Source organism: Lissotriton vulgaris, chromosome 10, assembly GCF_964263255.1.
Source record: "Lissotriton vulgaris chromosome 10, aLisVul1.2, whole genome shotgun sequence".
In the NCBI taxonomy this organism is placed as follows: domain Eukaryota; kingdom Metazoa; phylum Chordata; class Amphibia; order Caudata; family Salamandridae; genus Lissotriton; species Lissotriton vulgaris.
Genome location: NC_141698.1, coordinates 1,065,986,933 through 1,066,005,621, shown reverse-complemented (window position 1 = coordinate 1,066,005,621; position 18,689 = coordinate 1,065,986,933). Strand labels below are relative to the sequence as shown.

Here is an 18,689-nt window from a genome sequence, read left to right as displayed (position 1 = left end):
GGGAGGGACAGAGAGGGAGAGGGCGGGACAGAGAGGTAGGGGGAGGGAAAGGGAGAGGGAGGGACAGAGGTAGAGGGAAAGGGAGAGGGAGAGGGAGGGACAGAGCCGGAGAGGTAGGTAGAGACAGAGAAGGAGGTAGAGGGAGCGGGAGAGGGAGGAAGAGGGAGGGACAGAGTGGAAGAGGTAGGTAGGGACAGAGAGGGAGTTAGAGGGAGGGAAAGGGAGGGGGAGAGAAAGGGAGGCAGAGCGAAGGACAGTGTGGGAGAGGTCGGTAGAGACAGGGAGGGAGAGGGGGTGGGAAAGGGAGGGAGAGTGAGCTAGAGGGAGAGGGAGGGACAGAGAGGTAGAGGGAGGGAAAGGGAGAGGGAGAGGGAGGTAGAGGGAGAGGGAGTGAGGGACAGAGGGGGAGGGGTAGGTAGAGACAGTGAGGGAATGGGAGAGGGAGCTAGAGGGAGAGGGGGGGGACAGAGGTAGAGGGAGGGACAGAGGTAGAGGGAGGGACAGAGAGGTAGAGGGAGAGGGAGAGACAGAGCGGGAGAGGTAGGTAGAGACAGAGAGGGAGGGAGAGGGAGGGAAAGGAAGAGGGAGGGACAGAGTGGGAGAGGTAGGTAGAGACAGAGAGGGAGTTAGAGGGAGGGAAAGGGAGGGGGAGGGAAAGAGAAAGGGAGGCAGAGCGAAGGACAGTGTGGGAGAGGTCGGTAGAGACAGGGAGGGAGAGGGGGTGGGAAAGGGAGAGGGAGGGAGAGTGAGCTAGAGGGAGAGGGAGGGACAGAGAGGTAGAGGGAGGGAAAGGGAGAGGGAGGTAGAGGGAGGGATAGAGGGGTAGAGGGAGGGAGAAGGAGGGACAGAGAGGGAGAGGGAGGGACAGAGAGGGAGGGACAGAGGGAGAGGGAGGGACAGGGAGGGACAGAGTGGGAGAGGTAGGTGGAGACAGAGCAGGAGGGAGCGGGAGGGAGAGGGAGCTAGAGGGAGCGGGAGCTAGAGGGAGAGGGAGGGACAGAGAGGGAGGGACAGAGAGGTAGAGGGAGGGAGAGGTAGAGGGAGGTAGAAGGAGAGGGAGGTAGAGGAGGGAAAGGGAGAGGGAAGTGGAGGGAGGGAGGTAGAGGAAGAGGAGGTAGAGGTAGAGGTAGAGGTAGAGGTAGAGGGAGAGGTAGGTAGGCGAAGGGACAGAGCGGTGGAGGGAGAGGGAGGGAGAGGGAGAGGGAGAGAGCGGTAGAGGGAGGGAGAGGGAGGTAGAGGGAGGGACAGAGCGGGAAAGGGAAGGTGAGGGAGGGAGAAGGAGATAGAGGGAGGGAGAGGTAGAGTATTTGCTACTTCTGTGGACAATGTGCAGCCTTTAATTTTAAACTTGTGTGTTCTAGGAGCGAAGTTGAATGTTTTCAGATATGTGTTTGTCCTACCCTAACAAGGGTGTAAACGTTGATTTAGGTGTTTCAATGGTAGTAAGGTCAAAATATCCGGTCTTAATTTCGGAGGTCGGTTGTGGGGTAGAACATTAGGGTCAAACAGCCCGGGCACTGTTCATAATAAAATCAGTGTTGAAACGATGCTATCATTTTTAAGAGAACAATGAGTCTTTGTTTTTATTAACCCTATTTTGCTTAGTAGTATAGAGTATAGCCCTCATATGCTAGAGCCTGCATCAGGGCCATCGGATACTTTTTAGGACGACACTATACTTCCTAAATTACATTCCACATCACTATATACCACTTCATAACATACCATACCACTCAACTCAGAGTCATTCCATAACAATACACTCTACTCCACGTTAGAAGGCTTCACTCCACGCCACTTTGCACCAGTAATTTTTAGCCATACTGAATAGCAGCCACACTGCTGTACAACATGGCTAAGACAAATTGGTAAAGCTGTAGGCGAGATCTATTAGCTATGCCAGTGCTTGTTGTTTATACTTAAGCATACATTATAGGATCTCCTTCATATTTTGTCACTTTTGATGTCAATACCAGCTGGGTAACAGGAGTTTTAAATGCACCACTGCACGAATGGACCATCTCAATCCCCTTGCCAACTCCGTCTTGTTTATTGCTCTCTATCAAGGGGTAGACCTATATTAGAAGCAGAGTTGACTGATCTTTTTCCGCACAGTAACTACAAGTTAAAGGCATTCAATGCTCTATTATTTCAATCTTCATTAGTTTTCATTAGGATCCTGCTAATTTTCTTTGTGTTGTCTGGTACATCGTTTTCAGATTCCTGGGTATGTTGTGGTAAATATATCATTTCTGAATGGCCTTCAAGACGATGTGGTTCATTAAAAAAAATTATGTCCATTCAATGCCAATAGGATCTCGTTTTTTCCCATTTAACGTTAATTCAAAAGGTTTTGCTTTCAACTTAAGTTCAGTTCAAGATCTAAAGAAATCTGGCTTTGGTTTAAGTTTCATCTGCTTCCCAAGTCAAATTGAAAAGTGTCTCATCACTTCATCTTTGCAGTGTTTTATTGCCATCTTGTGTCAACAAAAGCAGTATTGGTCCAGACGATTTTGACTCCCACGTTTTTTCTATTTTTGACATTGCCAGTTTATAGTTTATTCGAGAAAGTCAGAATTGTTTTTTGAGCAGATACTAACCTATGGCTCCTCTTCCTAATTCTCATCAGAATGGGAAATTTGTTCTATTGCGTTAATGTGCTGCAATTGATGTGTAAAGCTTTTTTGCCACTACTGAAAACCGAAATCTTTGGACTGTAGTCTTCATATTTTGTGCCACTATGAACTATCTGCACTACAGTTTGGTTTAAAAAGAGTGCAGTTGTAACAAATAATATTGTCATGATCATGAGGGAGGCACTGATTGCTGACATCATGCAAACCTAACTTAGGTAACATCATTTGCATAGTAGGCAGACAGAAAATGAAACATCCTGAAAAGACAAACACTAAACATAACCCTGTTTTCTCTCAGCACGTTGGAAAAAACTGTCTTCATGTCAGTTTTCAGTGTTTTTTGCAACCTCTGCACTTTTTTGCCCATGTTCTGTTTTCTTCTTTTAAGGGTTGCTATAAACTCTTTCTGGGACTGATAGTTGAAAATTATTTCTGTTCGTGATTTTGATAGTGCTTCTGAATAGTATGGTGGGAAATATAAACTTAAGCTAATGGGCACTCGGTAGGGAACCCTGGCCTTATGGGAAACCTTTTTATTAAATATACAGACTGCACCTATGGCCATTACAAAATTATACTTTTTTTGCATGCTTTTTCCTCACCCACCCACCAGCTGGTGGAACGATGCATTGCATGTGAATCCTGAGTAGAATCACACTGCAAAATATTCACAGCCTCAGCCACCAAGCACCCTTTTCGTTAGTCCAAGAATCTTTCCATCAACAGCATAAAGTTAATGTTTAGCAATTTTGGTTTCCATGTCATGCTTCATCTCATCTTCATCACTCAATGTTGCTACAGTCCTGCTCTTCCCACCGACTAACCAGGCCCCAAAAATCCGTTTTGTTCAACTTTTTTATTTCCCTGTTCCTCAAATGACTCCAGCTTCTTACACCATGTACTCGTTAATCATACCTTTTTTTTGTTACAGGCTTATATTTTACTTCACTCCCTATTCTGACAGTTACTCTAGGCTTACCCTGATTCAGATTGTATCATTTTTTTGACTTAAAGCCAATTGCCATTGACTGACAGTTGCCTTTAAACTAAACAGGAACAGGGTTACGATTAAAATATTAGTGCAGAAATATCTCAAGGGGGGGGGCATACTCAAACTGCTACTTCTGTGGACATTGTGGACAGTGTCTAAGTTATTGCTGCGTGCTTGATAGACTGTCTCTCCAATATCTTGCCACTTTCTTTTTTACATAAATGTCTTGCAGCGTTTTAAATGAACGTTCTTCCAAAGCTATTGCAGCGTTTTAAAATGAAGTTGCGTGCACTTGCCTCTCCCCTTCTTTCTTTTCTCTATCTTCCTCACGCCTTTCTCCTTTCATTCTACTTGTTCACCCATCCCGACCTCACCTCACTTCTCTCAATTTTAATCTCTGTCACCTATTCCTGAATGAAGAGGCTCAGAGGTCAGAGCATTGCACAGGCCCGACCGGGGCCGCTCGTGCACACTGCGCTATTGAAATATAATGAAAGAAAGGCTTGGGCGAGACTCTCTCCTGACCCTCGGGGCCCAGGTGTGCGTGTACAGTACACCACTTAATTTATTAAGAGCCGTAATTTTCATTGATGAAGTGAGGGGGGCCCTGGAGCATGCCCCCCCACCCACCTCCCCACACACACACACACACAACAGGGGGCTGCGGAGGGCTGTTACGCCCCTTGTCCTCTGTCTGTTTCGAGAGCAGGGAATCCGTGTGTGGCAGGAAAAAGCAGGCTGAATGTGATTGGTTCTGGATTTCGACTATGCAGATTTTTAAAGCAGTGAGTAACCCATGATCTACTAAGAATGCTTTATTGTGACGAATACGTCTGACTGTGCATCTTTAGATTGTTATTTTATGGTGTTATACAGCCATAAGTTTTTGCTTGAGTTGGTGATGCTGAACGTTTTCTCACTGTATGTGAGAAAGGTTTTTACTTTTTCTGTACGTGTGAGCAGCAATCACAGTCCTTTTAGAACATATTATAGAAAACGGTTCCGTAGCTTTTAACTGTGGACTTGAGTTTCTAAAGTGTGTGGTTTTCGCCAACCGGGAGGAAGAGCTTCCGAGCGCAATGCGATTGTTTGCGGCGTGTTAGGCACTCTGCATTGAGTTTCTTTCAGTGCACGGCTGCTGGTGTGCCTTGCAAGCAACACGAATACAAAATCCCGCATCTGTGCCATCAAAGAATCGTCGCGTTTTGGAAGCGGCGTTGTCGCGGTAGTGCGCGCTGAATACAGCGCACTGCGCGCTTAGGGTGACATCTGTGCGCGCGCGCTCACCCGCGCAGCTTATTGGGAACAGTGGCTGCAACATACCTCCATAAGAGATGGCAAAGAGACATGTATGTCGCCCCCTATGCAACATTGTTAGTTTATCACAAAGCAGTCCTTGCCCTTTGACATGTAGAATCAGTAACAGTTTGAGAACTGTGACAGAAGCAGACTAACTTGGCACCTTATCATCTAGAAGTCAATTCCACAGAACGGGGTTCAGGATGAGTGGGCTGGAGTGCAGGATCCTGCACTAATGAGGCTACAAGAAGTCCTGCTAGGCAAGCAGACAGAGAAGCCACACAGTAAAGGTGTCACAGACCGCCATTTGCAACAGTCCTTACTAGGTTTGAAGTCTGGATTTGGGCGGTGACCTACCCTGGAGAATTTTTTTGAAGAAAAATCTCTTCACAGAAGGAGTAAAGCTTTGTAGCTTCATATGAAGGCATCGGATGAAAGGAAATGATGTAGGCAAGCGTGGGTGGAGCTTCAATGTGACCAAGTTAATCACTGCTGGAGCAGAATAGTGTAGACAAAAAGCCAGGCAGCCAAACAGCACCAAGGTGTCATTCCTGCCATTTTGTAAGTACGAACTGCATCACATTTTGGCTGCCTAGCGAGAAGGCAAACATGTTCCAAACTAAAAACCTGAAATCCCACCTACATCCATGGCTAGACTTTTACCATGTTAACTATGAAACTATTAGACAATTCCAATACCTTTGCACTGTTAATATGAAGAAAAAAAGAAAAGACAAGTAAAAAACAAACATTTCCCCGACCTTAAATGCCTTAAACTACTGCCATTGAGATGTTAATATTGAAAGCTTACCACTGTAAAACTTCCAAATTATCACTTACTAGCAGCCCGTCCCGACGTTGTCCGGGTATGAATTGCTGCCAGCCAGTAGTATATTGTTTTGTAGGATTTCGTTTTGATAGCATTTCTTATCTGTGACAGGCCTGTGAAACGCTCCGATTCACAGTGCACTGCTGATGCACTTAAGAGTGCGCGTTCAGTAGTGTGTGAACTCAAGTTTCCCTACTTTATTTTTCCTTGCAATATTATATAGCACGACTCGACAACCTGGCATGAGCACAATTTACATTACAGAAAAACACATTCATTTTTGGTAGGCACGGGGAGACAAAGCGATTTGCCTGGAATCACAGGATGTTGAGCTGATGCCGAGATTCGAACGTAGCTAACCAGCTCTAAAGTACGCAATTCTAGAACTTGTGGCGGGAGGTGTGTCTAAAAGTGTATGTTGGTGATGGCCATCAATGAGAGAGACCTGTGCATTTTTCAAATGAGTGGTGAAAAAATATGAGTATGTTGCTGGAGATGTGGGCCACCGTGCCACCAATGTACTTACCGGGGGAGGGTAAACACATTATTCCGCAACTTTCTGTCCGCATACCATCACTCCGCATACTTTCGTTACGACAGTACCATGACTCCGCAATGCCATTATAACGCATGGCATTACATTTTATATGCTTTTACCATGCATACATTTACAACGAAATTCGTTGTAAATGCATGAATGGTAAAAGCATGGTTTTTTTTAATGTTTGGATAAGGTAAGTATGGTTATAGGGATATATGTTTTGGGGTATTGAGGTATATGTTTTGGGGTGTTTGGGTATTTTAAGGGTTCAGATATAGTTTTGGGGTACAGGGGTATTTTAGGGTTTAGGGATAGGTATGGGTTTTGGGGTACAGTGGTATTTTTAGGGTTCAGGGCTAGGTTTGGGTATAGGGGTATTTTTAGGGTTCAGGGCTAGGGCTAGGTTTTGGGGTACAGGGGTATTTTAAGGGTTCAGGGCTAGGTTTGGGTTTTGGGTACAGGGGTATTTTAGGGTTCAGGGGTATGTTTGGGTTTTGGGGTACGGGGTTATTTTTAGGGTTCAGGGCTAGGTTTGGGTTTTGGGGTACAGTGGTATTTTTAGGATTCAGGGGTAGGTTTGGGTTTTGGGGTACAGGGGTATTTTTAGGGTTCAGGGCTAGGTTTTGGGGTTCAGGGGTATTTTTAGGGTTCAGGTGTAGGTTTGGGGCTTTGAGGTACAGGGGTATTTATAGGGTTCAGGGCTAGGTTTGGGTTTTGGGGTACAGGGGTATTTTTAGGGTTTAGGGATAGGTTTGGGTTTTGGGGTACAGGGTATATTTATAGGGTTAAGATGGGTTAGTGTTTAAGGGTGTACACATATATACAAACATATATTTGATGTTTTAATAATGTACTTTTACAATGTATATGACTTTACCACACATGCATTTGCGTTATAATTGCATGCGTGATAAAGTCATATGCGTTGTAAAAGTTTTAGAAATGATGTCTTTGCGGAGTAATAGTCCTGCGTCATAAAAAATTGCAGAGTGATGGTATGCGGGATGTTGGTTTGCGCAATGTCATCACATATTCCCGGGGGAGGGATAGTCCCTTTCTTGCTATTTCCGTGGAGGCGGGCCTTGTGTCCGGATGTGCGTGGTGCGAGGCCTGTGCGCAACATAAGTGGAAAATCTCCAGTGTGCGCTTCAGGAGTCACCGGAAGTTAATGCAAAATTACATTTCCTGAACAATGGCCCCTGTTTGCGCTCCTTCCGGCCCTTGGGAATAGCGCCATGCCTGACCTCCATACAGTAAAGCAGGTGCACGTCACTGGGAGCGCGGGGCAAGCACACCCGGAGCTGGAATGTACATAACCTGGGAAATAAAAGCAATGAAATATTGGGCACGATGCTAACTTTTTATTCCCATAATCCCGCACCCCGCACACGCCCGCACCCCGCACACGCCCACAGCACCCAATATGAGACATGGCATGAAGGGCGAAACATACCACACGCCCCCAGCGTTTGTCACGCCCCCAGCACACGGCCACAGCACAACGCAGACACGCCCACAAGGTACTACTTTGCTGGCACGGTTCTTTTTCCTTTTAAATGTTTATGGTGGGCGTATGCATAGCCTATGTCCTTCTGCTGCAACTGCCCTTTCCAACGCTGTATTGGGTGTTGTGATTGGTGCTGTGGTTCCTGAGATTACCCGCCTCAAAGGTTTGGGCTCTCTATTATATTAGTATAGATGGATGAATATGGCTGGCAGACAGCCCCTATAAGCAAGTATATTACACATAGGTTTACGCCAGACCTAAAACTGTATTAAATAATGTTAATGGAATCTAGACTATTCCTAAATATTTTGAAATAGAATAGATGCAAAACTGATTTGTTCAAAAGTTGATGGGTTTATACTAAAATCCAAACTGGTGTTCCACTACCGGCTCCTGGCTCTTCCAGAACCGCAGAACAAACACAAATGGCTACTATTTTTCTTTGAGAAAGAAAGCTACCCCAAAAGGAATTTGAATTTAAAACATTTGTAAAGCGCAGCGTTCACCCTACGGTTTCTTGGCGCTATAGAGATAGGTCCAGCAACTCAGGACCGTGGAAGCCTGACGCAGAGAAATAGCAGGGACAAGTTACAAGGAAAAGGCCTGTTTACACAAAAAGGTTTTAAGGTCTTTGCGGAAGGAGGAATAATGTGAAGCAAATCGTAGGTGGTCGGGGAGGGAGTTCCAAAAGGTAGGAGCCAGAGTTGAAAAGTTGGCTCCTCCCCACTTTTTACGTTTGAAACGTGGGATTTGCAGGAGGAATTTAGAAGATGAACGAAGCTCTCTGGCAGGAACATATTCGTTAATCAGAGAGGAAATGAAAGCGGGGGCAGTACCCTGGCGAACCTGAAAAACCATACAGCCGGTTTTAAAAAGGGAGCGTTCCTTGATAGGAAGCCAATGAAGCTCCTTAAGGAGGGGTGTTGAGTGATAAAAACGCGGGAGACCGTACACCAATCGTGCCGCTTGGTTCTGAACCATCTGGAGCTTCCGCAGGCTGTATGCTGGGATGCCGTTGTACAGGGCATTAGCATAAACCAGCCGCGAAATCACCAGCGCGGACATGATCAGTTTGAGTGCCTGGGGGGGAAAAAAAACGGGAAACAGTGCGAATGGTTCGGAGAGTGAGGAAGCAGGAAGAAACAACAGAACTGATTTGTGAGTGTAAAGTGAGTTGGTTGTTCATTTTGACGCCCAGGGTTTTAACTGTGGAGGAAGGAGTGGGGGAAGGACCAAAAGAAGAGGGCCAGAAGAGAGAGTTCCAGGGACTGGAAGAACCACCTGTGAGAATTAACTCGGTTTTGTCCGGGTTCAGCTTGAGATGGTTGTGGTTCATCCAGTCCCTGATGAAAATCATAGTAGACTGGAAGTTGGAAGCAGAGAGGGGAGAAGAGGAAAGGTTGAAGATGAGCTGGAGGTCGTCCGCATAATTATATACGGTGACCTCCAGCTGCTGAAGTGCAAAGATTAAAGGAAAGATGTAAAGATTAAACAGTAAGGGAGAAAGGGAGGAACCCTGGGGAACACCGCAGGTGACGAAGTGGATAGTCGTGAAATCCCCCAGCCGGACCGCCTGGGTGCGGTCCCTCAGGAAGGACGATAGCCAGACCAGGGCTGAGCCCTCGATTCCCGCCGCCTTCACACGTGAAAGCAAGATGGTATGGTCCACCGTGTCAAAGGCGGCGGAGAGGTCGAGGAGCACCAGAGCCTGATGTTTGTTGTGGTCTATGCCCTCCCTGAGGTTGTCCAGGACAGACACCACGACGGATTCGGTAGAGTGCCTGGGGCGGAAGCCGGCCTGACGAGATGCCAAGCCACCATTTGCTTCTACGTGGGCGCTGAGTACCGAGGTGACATGGCGCTCAAGCACCTTGCCCAAGTAGGGCAGTAGGGAAATGGGGCGATAGTTGGCTGGGATGGACGGGTCAGCGCCGGACTTCTTTAAGATGGGCACTGTTGTGGCTGATTTAAGTGCGGGGATCACAACTCCCTGGGTAAGGGAACTATTAAGGAAAGTAATTGGGGGCTGGGGACAAGCAGGGTAGATCTGTTGTAGGATTCGTGCCGGACAGATGTCTGCCGGAGAACCCGATTTGACCTTAGGAAGTATCTCCAAGAATACTTCCTCAGTGAGAGGGGGGATTGAGGTAAGATGGCACTGGACAGTAGGGGGGGGAAGGAGCAACAAAAATAGAAGAGGGGGGGGGGATGTTAGCCTTGATAGTTGCAATCTTGTCCAGAAAGTAAGAGTTTAATTGGTCACACAGGGGCTGGGTAGGAGGGATTTGGGGTGAGGCTCTATCAGAATAGGCTAGGTCGTTGACTATACCAAAAATCTCCCTAGATTTATTTTCTGTCAGAATTTTTGTGGAGAAATAAATGGTTTTGGCAGCTAGAATGGCTTTTTTATACTCAGTTAATAATGAGGAATAATGATTTTTTAATAAGGGGCAGTAATTTCTTCTCCACTGCCTCTCAGCTTGCCGTACGGTCAGTTTTTGTTCCTTTAGGTCGTCATTGAACCACCTGTTGGAGTCCTTGGGTCGTCTAGTAGAGATACGACGTAATGGAGCGACCGAGTCGCAACCTCCAGCCAGCCAGGTATTGATAGCGATGGCTTGTGAATTGGATGATAGACCAGTGAGGGTCGGAGAGGAGTTCAGAAGCAGGGAGGTAGTTAAGGGAGATCAACTCTATTCCAATTCCGCGCCCAGGTGTTTTTGGCATGCGGAGCCTTAGTGAGAGTTGAGAAGGATGGAAAAGGAGATGAGGGCATGGTCAGACCAGGGACAGGGAGATACAGACACCGGGGAGACAGAGGTTAAGAGACCAAACCTGGTCGAGTATATGACCATGAGAGTGTGTGGGGACGGATATGCGAGGGACAAAATTCAGGGAAAGGAGAGATTCAGTGAATTGTTTGGATGAAGTGCACTTTAAAGGGTCCAAGGGCCAGTAATTTAAATCGCCTAGCACCAAGACAGAGGCATAGTTGACCACCAGGGTGGCCAATAGGTCTTGAAATGCTGGCAAGAACAAAGACGAAGGCTGGGGTGGACGATACATCAAAAGACAAGTAATTGGAGGGGAAAAGGAAAGAGAACGAACTACAAGGAATTCAGTTGGAGGAATTTGGGGGGGGGGGTATGGAAGAAGTTGAAAATTATATTCAGACCGAGCAATTAAAGCCACACCACCACCTATCCTACCCGCTGGGCGGTCGGCGCGTAGGGCAACGTAGGAAGGGGGGAGAGCAGCCAAAAGTGCGGGTAAGGAAGAGTCACAAAACCAGGTTTCGGTCAGGAGCAGTAAGAGGTGCTGCAGATGCCTGTAGGGATGAAGCACTAATGAAGGAAAGTTTTTTAGTTGGGCACAGTAAAAATTGGATGTTACTGAACTGAAGACGAAAGTGTTGACCTAGGAGTAAGTGAAAGTTCCAGAATTATGGGAGGAGGGAGCACTGCAGGAGTATAGCGGTAGGGGAGCTGGGATAAGCAGCTCTGCCAAGTTTCCTGAACCCAAATGAGACAAGCTGCTCCAGTCCAAGTTGTGACTTTGCAGTTAGGGGCTTGTGGTCTAACAAAGCACATTATAAAACTTATCATTCAAGTCCAGAATGCAAGAAAAAGTCAGGACTGCAGCACCTGATTACACATGGGAAACTTTTCGGGCCTGGATAAGGAATCACAGAAGGAATCACTGAAGGTACCGGGAGGTAGTTAATCCTGCAGAGGGAGGCTGCAATTAAAGAGCCTAGAGCGATGGTTGAGTGCTAGCAAAAGAAGGATGGGTAGACTGCTGCAGCAGTAAGGAATGAGACTACAACAATTAGGTAAGTAGTTAAGGAGACTGTGCAAGCTTGAATAAGCTAGCACTGAAATATACATATTTTTGCTATTAGCTTTGGCACCATTTGATGAATTTTCAAATTTTTTTTAAAATCTATCTGCTTCAGCTACTTCCTGGACAGTTTCGGAGTGATATTTCCACAGCCGTTTAGCTGGCCTGGGACCCAATCTCAATGGGCTTGTTAGAGCTACTTTATCCTTGGAATGACATGCCCCTGGGCACGGTAGTTCCCGGCCCGTGAGAGTGCAGGCATACTCTAGCCGTATTCTCCTAGGCAGGGAACTCAGTTTTGTTCTGGCCCAGGTAGGAGCAGTGAAAAATGCCCCAAAACGTCACTGAGCTGGCTCCGACCAGTACCACATTGGGAGCCGGCTCGGCCCACCGGGGCCTTGCGGCTCCACTTGCGGCCCCCAATGAAAGCTGCTTTGTAGGTGCCATGGGTGGGCACCTGCCAGCTCCTGCCAGGAAAGATAGCAGGTACCACAGGGGCCTTAGGCTCCCTATACAGCCCTCAATGAAATAAAGGCATGTGGATGCCCGGGTAAACATCAGGGCACCCCGACGTTGTCCGGGTGTGCGCTTCTTAAAGTGTGGCCCCTGACTTTTTTTGGTTGTATGTCAGCCCCCTCATAGACCGGCTTCTTTGTAGGTCAGCCACCTTAGAGAACGGCGAGGCCCACCACAGAGTTAATGTTAAGCGGCTTGCCTTGTTAAGAGTGAAAACCCCAGTGAGAATGTGCGCGTTTCCGAATTAATGAAAGCTTGGTTTTCCTTTGCGCCGCAAGTACTGTGAGTGTTACAGTGCTAACGCTGATGGCGGTGAGTGAACGCTGAGTCACTGAAGTTATTTTAGGTTTGTTGAATGTGGAAAAGATGTCCGCAACATAAAAAGTAATTTGTGTGACTCTTATGAGTAAATTACCGGCAATGTTCCGGCGAGTGCCTTCCTTGCGTGACAAAGCTGTGCCTCTTTTGTTTTAGGTGAGTCCCCTCGGACAACGTGCCAGCTTGACAAATGGCGAAAGCTTTCTTTTATTTATTGGCACAAGTACTGTGAGTGTTATGAGTTATGTGGCATGATAGGGCAGTTGTGAACCCTTTCTGTAAGCGTGCCCCCGTATGCGAAGGAACGCGGAGGGTCACAAATGAGCGTACTTTTGTATTACTTAGCGCCGCAAATAGTGTGAGTGTTATCATTAATGTAGGGTGAATGGCCTTGTACATAGAATTCGGCAGCCATGTATTTATTTTCAAGCTGCGCCCCTTACTTGATGTCAGCCTCAGCCCCTCTGACAACGGTAACGCCCACAAAGTTTCATTTGACACGCCCACGCTACTTTCATATGCCCATCGACAAGGCCAACGCCCCCAAGGGACTACTTTACCACTAAGGTCGTTTCCCCTTTGTAATGTATATGGCGTCCAGATGTATAGCCTATGTCCATCTGCTGCAGCCCCCCTTTACAATGGTGTATTGGGTGTAGTGATTGGTGCAGTACTTTGAGATTACCAGCCTCAAAGGTTTGGGTTCTCTCTTTATAATAGTAGTATAGATTAAAATAAAATACAAAGAATTCAGGCATCAGAGTGTGATCAGTAGAGTCCTTTTATTCTAGAAAATTCATAGAATAAGTATGAATGTCTGTATGTATGAATGGGTGGTTACTCAGAGTGAACCAAGTTAATCAACTAGACCACATCTCTCCGAACAGCGTGGGTGGATGATTTTTTCACATTTTGATTCATTTAACTTACCTCCTTTTCTTTCTTTTTCTTGTCATCCTCTTTTTTCTTTTTACTTTCTGGCATAAGATCATCAAGCCAGCTGAGTTCTCGATTCGTGAAACAGAAATCCAAAAGTTTCCGGATGAACACAAGGGCAAGAACCTTAGCAAAAAGAAAAAAAAAAAACTGTACTCTGCACAAAATGGAGATTAAACAACTTCACAAACCCGCAACTTTTTTCCTAGATCTACTTTCCTAACATTCATTTTTCTAAATTGTCAACCTGGAGAGACCATCATGCTATTGTACTGGAAAGAAAATAATAAACTAAGCATTAGATTTATTGTTACCATCTAGGTGAAAGAAGATGTGGCGCAGTGGCCAGAGCAGCAGATTCCGGAGCGCAGGGTTCATGATTCGAATCCCTGGCGCCGGCAGCAGCTCATCATGTGACTAGGCAATAGGTCACCTAATCTTCCCGACAGCCACCAGCACCTTAAACCCTTGAGGGGTGATAGGTTTAAGCTTAACAAATACAAATTATTTAAGAGGGGACTGAAAGTCAAAAAGGTCAATTACAAAATGTCCAACCCACAAACGATGTCTTTTTGAACTTAACGCCTTAACCGCGGCGGCGATTCCGCCGCGGTGCGGGCGTTCTATTGAGTGGGCGGGGCTGCGATGGCTGTTGGCCGTTCGCAGCACTGGGGAGGGAGTGCTCCTGTCAGCTGACGGAAGCACAGAAGGGGTTAAAGTACATTTGTTGCATACAATAGCAAACGTTTTCCCAAAGTCAATGTTTCACTTTCCCTGGTCATTTGGCAAGTACCGATAATTGTGGTATGAAAGATAAAATAAACAAAAACTCAAAGATCAGTGGATAGCTTGGTCCCGGATTTAGCGGCTTGGTAGGAGAATTATCAACCTCCGTTCTGCTTCTGTGGATGCACGGTGTGTGAGCGAGTGATGCTATTTCCCATGACTATCACCATTACGACATACCTGCAATCTACCTGTAAGGGGGGTAAAAGACTTGCACTTCAAGCATGACTATCTGTTAACTAAATTTCCAGATGAAATAACAATCTTCCTCTGCTATACTGGCCTAAGCGAAGACACCTTTAGCAAGCATGCGTTTAGACAGAAGTGAATGTGTTGGAAAAGCTATGCTGCTTCGCCCCATTTGTTTGACTTTTAATCCTTTGAATAAGGACAATTTTAATCAAGAGACACTCTACAGTACAGCCAAGCTCCACTGAAAGGAGCTACACCAAAAAGTGTACAAATTAACTACAGTTGAGGGTGGTTGTTGGCTCCTTCTAGGAGGTTCTTAGGCGACTGATGGTGCAAAAAGGAGACAATTTAATAGGACAGACCTTCCAATGGCTGCCTACTCTGCCTAGTCGTCCATAACTGGGATCTTTGCCTTTGCGGTTAGCTTGTGTGTACCATACATGCATATGTGGTTGTGAATGGCTGTTGTCCAATTGAGTTGACGTGCATTTATATTTCATGACTGCGTATCGACCTCAGGCGAGGTCTACTGTACTACCAAGTGAGCTGAGGGTTGACATGGGATTCTATTCTCACTAGATGGCTATACTCTTAGCTGCTTTTTGCTTAATTGACCAGTTAATTCACAATGCAATCCAGTTGTGCTTATTTCCCCCCTCACACTAGCTTGACTCCTATTACGACAGACCATATAGTTAGACCGGAGTAAGTTAAAGTCCAGAAGAATTTCCCTGATCGACTTGTCAGGTTTGATAATGGGCAGAAACAGGTTGCGAACACTAGGTGCAACACAGCTTGCTTAGGACCATGTTTGCACCTATGTTAACAGGGGACCAGGAATAGAGCAATCAATCACCTTCCATGCATTTTGTTTAGTTAAAAAGGTTTTGTTAGGTTTTCAAAAACAAAGCAAGACCAAACAATGGAAAAACAATTGTCATACAGGATTGTAGCAAGAAACCTAATGTTCAGACAACATGTGCAGAGTCCGATGACCATCTATGCAGGGTAGTTGAATAACTGGGATCTCTCTTTTGGGGTAATATTATTCTGCTACACCTTGGAATATAAGTAACAATATACACAAACCTTTAATCCTGCTGAGGCTCTCAAGGGATCCGGTATGTACCAATGGGATTCCAAATGATGAAGCACACAAGTGGAATTGGGTGAGGGGATTCACCTTTTTCAGTAACACCCTATAGTCTGGGTTTGATTTAATTCTTGTGTTAACTAGTCACCTATCACTCTAAAGTCTGAATCAGAACTCTCCACACGCCCCATTTCCAAGTTCCCTGTTACTTGTGTATGCGGTTTCTTATTTTGAAGCATGTGGATTGTTAACTTACCATCATTGGAAAGACAACAGCAGCAGCAGAGGTTTTAATCACCCACAAGAGGACCAGACAGGTAAGCTGGATGACTGTGAAGACATGCACCTTCCATAGAGGAACATAGCGTAGATATATCAAATCTGGTTGATGCTTCGCAGGCATAGCAAACAGTTGTATGCGGTCAAATAACTGTAACAGAGAAGAAGGGGGTCATTCAATTCAGTTAATCAAAGGTTGACTTTCATGTTCACATCATCCTATTTCACTCAGAGTTAATCTAAAACAACTACTAAACCAAACAGATTCAGAAAGCAGATAAATGTTGTGCATCTAGCAAAATAAAATAAAAAAATCAAAGAGGACACTTTTGTTGTCAAAACTCCTTTTAGAGGGCCACGTGGCACACCAACGATACTGGGCCCAACTGTGGTGGTTGAGGCCTTTAACTCCTGATGTTCTGGGGGGTCAGACCTACTACCACCTGAGCAACAGGACCACGTCCAGCTTCTGCAGTTGGCTATCAGTGCTAGCTACGTACAAGATGTCAGTCTCCTTTTCTGGTTGAGGCTTTCTATACTCGCCTCCTTTAGGGTGGGTTGCCCCGTCCTGGGTGCTCTGCTCTCACTCCAATACAGACCGATTTGTTCTGTTTCTCTGTTGCTTCCCTCCATTCTCTGAAATTAGGCGATATGTTAATGCATCATATACTCCTTCCAGCTCTAGACCTAGCGTGAATTCTATTCATGCTTTTTCCCGCCATTCTGCTTTCCCCTTCTACATGGCCTTGTGGTCGTTGCCGCCTCAGCAGGATTTTCCTTTAGGATATTGGCTATGTCCAATTATGGATCTTTAACGGAGATTGTGAGGTCTCCTTCTGGTGAAGTCTTGTGGTGCACTCTCCTTACTTTAGTGTTCCAGACTTTTTTTCCTTCACAGTTTTTCTACTCAGATGTGGACTTTCTTCCTCTGCCAGGCTGTTTTTCCACATCCTTGTCCTCCTTTCACATTTATTGAGCCTACGCTCTTGCGGGATGGTTCTTCAGAGTGCTGCTCTGTCTCTCCTGTAAATTTCTTCAATTTTTTCATTATTTTTGCACACTGTTCACATATTCACAGTTCTTTAGTGATGGTTCCACGTTCTGATGCGGAAACGTTTCTCTGACTAAAACTGACTTAGTGCGCCGGGAGTGGCCTATATGGCTCCACTGACCTCATGTCCGTAGACGATGTCAGCGTGGAGCCGGGCGCCGCCACGCCCCTGTGCTCAGAGGTGCTGCTGCGGAAAAGTTTTCCGGATCCAGTCTGACGCTTGGGGATATTCTAAGTTAAGGAATCTGTGGCTAGACATCTCTATCAGATATCAGCGCAAGCAGCGTCTTACCAAGATTCCCGTCCACAGGTATTCGCAAGGCTCTAGTCCTGTTTGGAGAGCCCGTTTCCACAGGAGGCGCAGCAGCTTCCAACAGGCATGTTCTGAGCTTACACAATTGGATACAGCAGCAATCCTCCTGCACAGGAAGTTCTGCACTACCCAACAAGGTAGAAGGGAATGGATTCTGAAGCTCCTGGTCGGGATTCCAGTAAGGTGGGAATGCCTCCACACTGTACTCCCTCAGTTCACATTGGAAACTGAGGTGCAATCCTTGATGCTTCCTTGTGACCAACCGGTCAAAACTTTACAATTCTCGGACAGCAGTCCAATCCTTCACAACACTCTGGATACCGCCAGCCCCTCCCGGCATACAGGGTTGCTGCAACACTACCAACCAAGGTACCAGCCCTCCCCGCACAGTAGTCTGTTCCACGGTGGCCCCTCCTGACATACAGTGTCAGTGCTAGGGTCTGCACAGGCTTCCGTCGTAGTTCTTGGACAGTATGTTCAGTGGCCCTCCTCGTACACGGGTCACTGCAACGAGGCCATACAGACTCTCTTCCCACATGGCACTCCATTCTGATGAATATTTTCATGGCGACCAGCTGTTGGCATACGAAGATTGCCAACTAGAATTTGCCCAAAGGCAACAACCTGATCAACAAAGCACCCGTCTCCTTGCACCGGGAATCCACTCTACAGTGCTTCTCACTAGACCGCGCACCCTCCAACGCTTTCCTGTTCCTCATCGGCACGCAGATATTGGCAAGCAGGCAGGCGCTGGTGCTCTAGGCTCCAGAGCAGGTGGTCTTGGTTTCCTCAGGTTATGTCACCTGACAAGGCATAGAGATTAGCAGGCCGTGGCATTAAATTCCTCTACTTCCTCAGGTCTTTACCAGGCATGCCTGAACTTCATAGAATGGAACCAGAGGTCCTCCAGATAAAGTACCATTGCAGGCCCTCACCATACATGCACCGCACAGTACTGCTCTATCCCTGTATTGTACATTTCCCAGGTACACATACAAGTGAAAAGTCAATCCTCCAGCACTGTGCAGCACTTTATAGCTACCTAATATAGGCCATGGGATGAGTTAAGCACAGTGCTGTGGAACTTAGAAAAGGTGAGCGAGCTTGTGGGTCTCACTCCGGTGACACACGTTAACAAGCATTTGTAAATGCATTAGGTTTCACCTATGTGATTAATAAGCTGTTTTTGTTGTATATTGTAGCTTGGAGAATAGTTGTGCAATACAAGTTAATGAAACTCTGTAAAAGTGTTGACTTGTCGCTGTAGCACTATAAAACAGATATTTTGTTACTATTACAGTGCGGCACAGGTGGCTCCAAGAATTTCTATTGCCGCCAACAATTGCACCATGACAAGCTCACATGCAGTCCTTCAAAAGCCAAATAACTGGAAGTGACTTGCATGGTTTTCCTGGAGAAAAAGCCATTATACTGTAAACAAGCGCCGGTTGTGTCCATGCTGAATGTGCCCATGTGTAACGTAAATGTAGTCAAAAAATTTTTGTACTTTGTTTTTTTTTTTATTTTATCGGGTGCTCCCTGGGTGGAGTCTTCCGTCCTTG

At 46.2% G+C, this 18,689-nt stretch overlaps 1 protein-coding gene across 4 annotated transcripts in view; it reads right to left on the bottom strand.

The window, feature by feature from the left end:
• SLC4A7 (solute carrier family 4 member 7) overlaps positions 1 to 18,689 on the bottom strand; it is a 422,082-nt gene that overhangs the window by 50,211 nt on the left and 353,182 nt on the right. For all 4 annotated transcript variants that reach the window (XM_086942128.1, XM_086942129.1, XM_086942126.1 and 1 more), the window contains 2 exons: positions 15,741 to 15,914; positions 13,408 to 13,539 (listed from right to left, as the gene is read on the bottom strand). In XM_086942128.1, the coding sequence (XP_086798254.1) occupies positions 13,408 to 13,539; positions 15,741 to 15,914 (306 nt within the window). The remainder of the gene's footprint in view (positions 1 to 13,407; positions 13,540 to 15,740; positions 15,915 to 18,689) is intronic.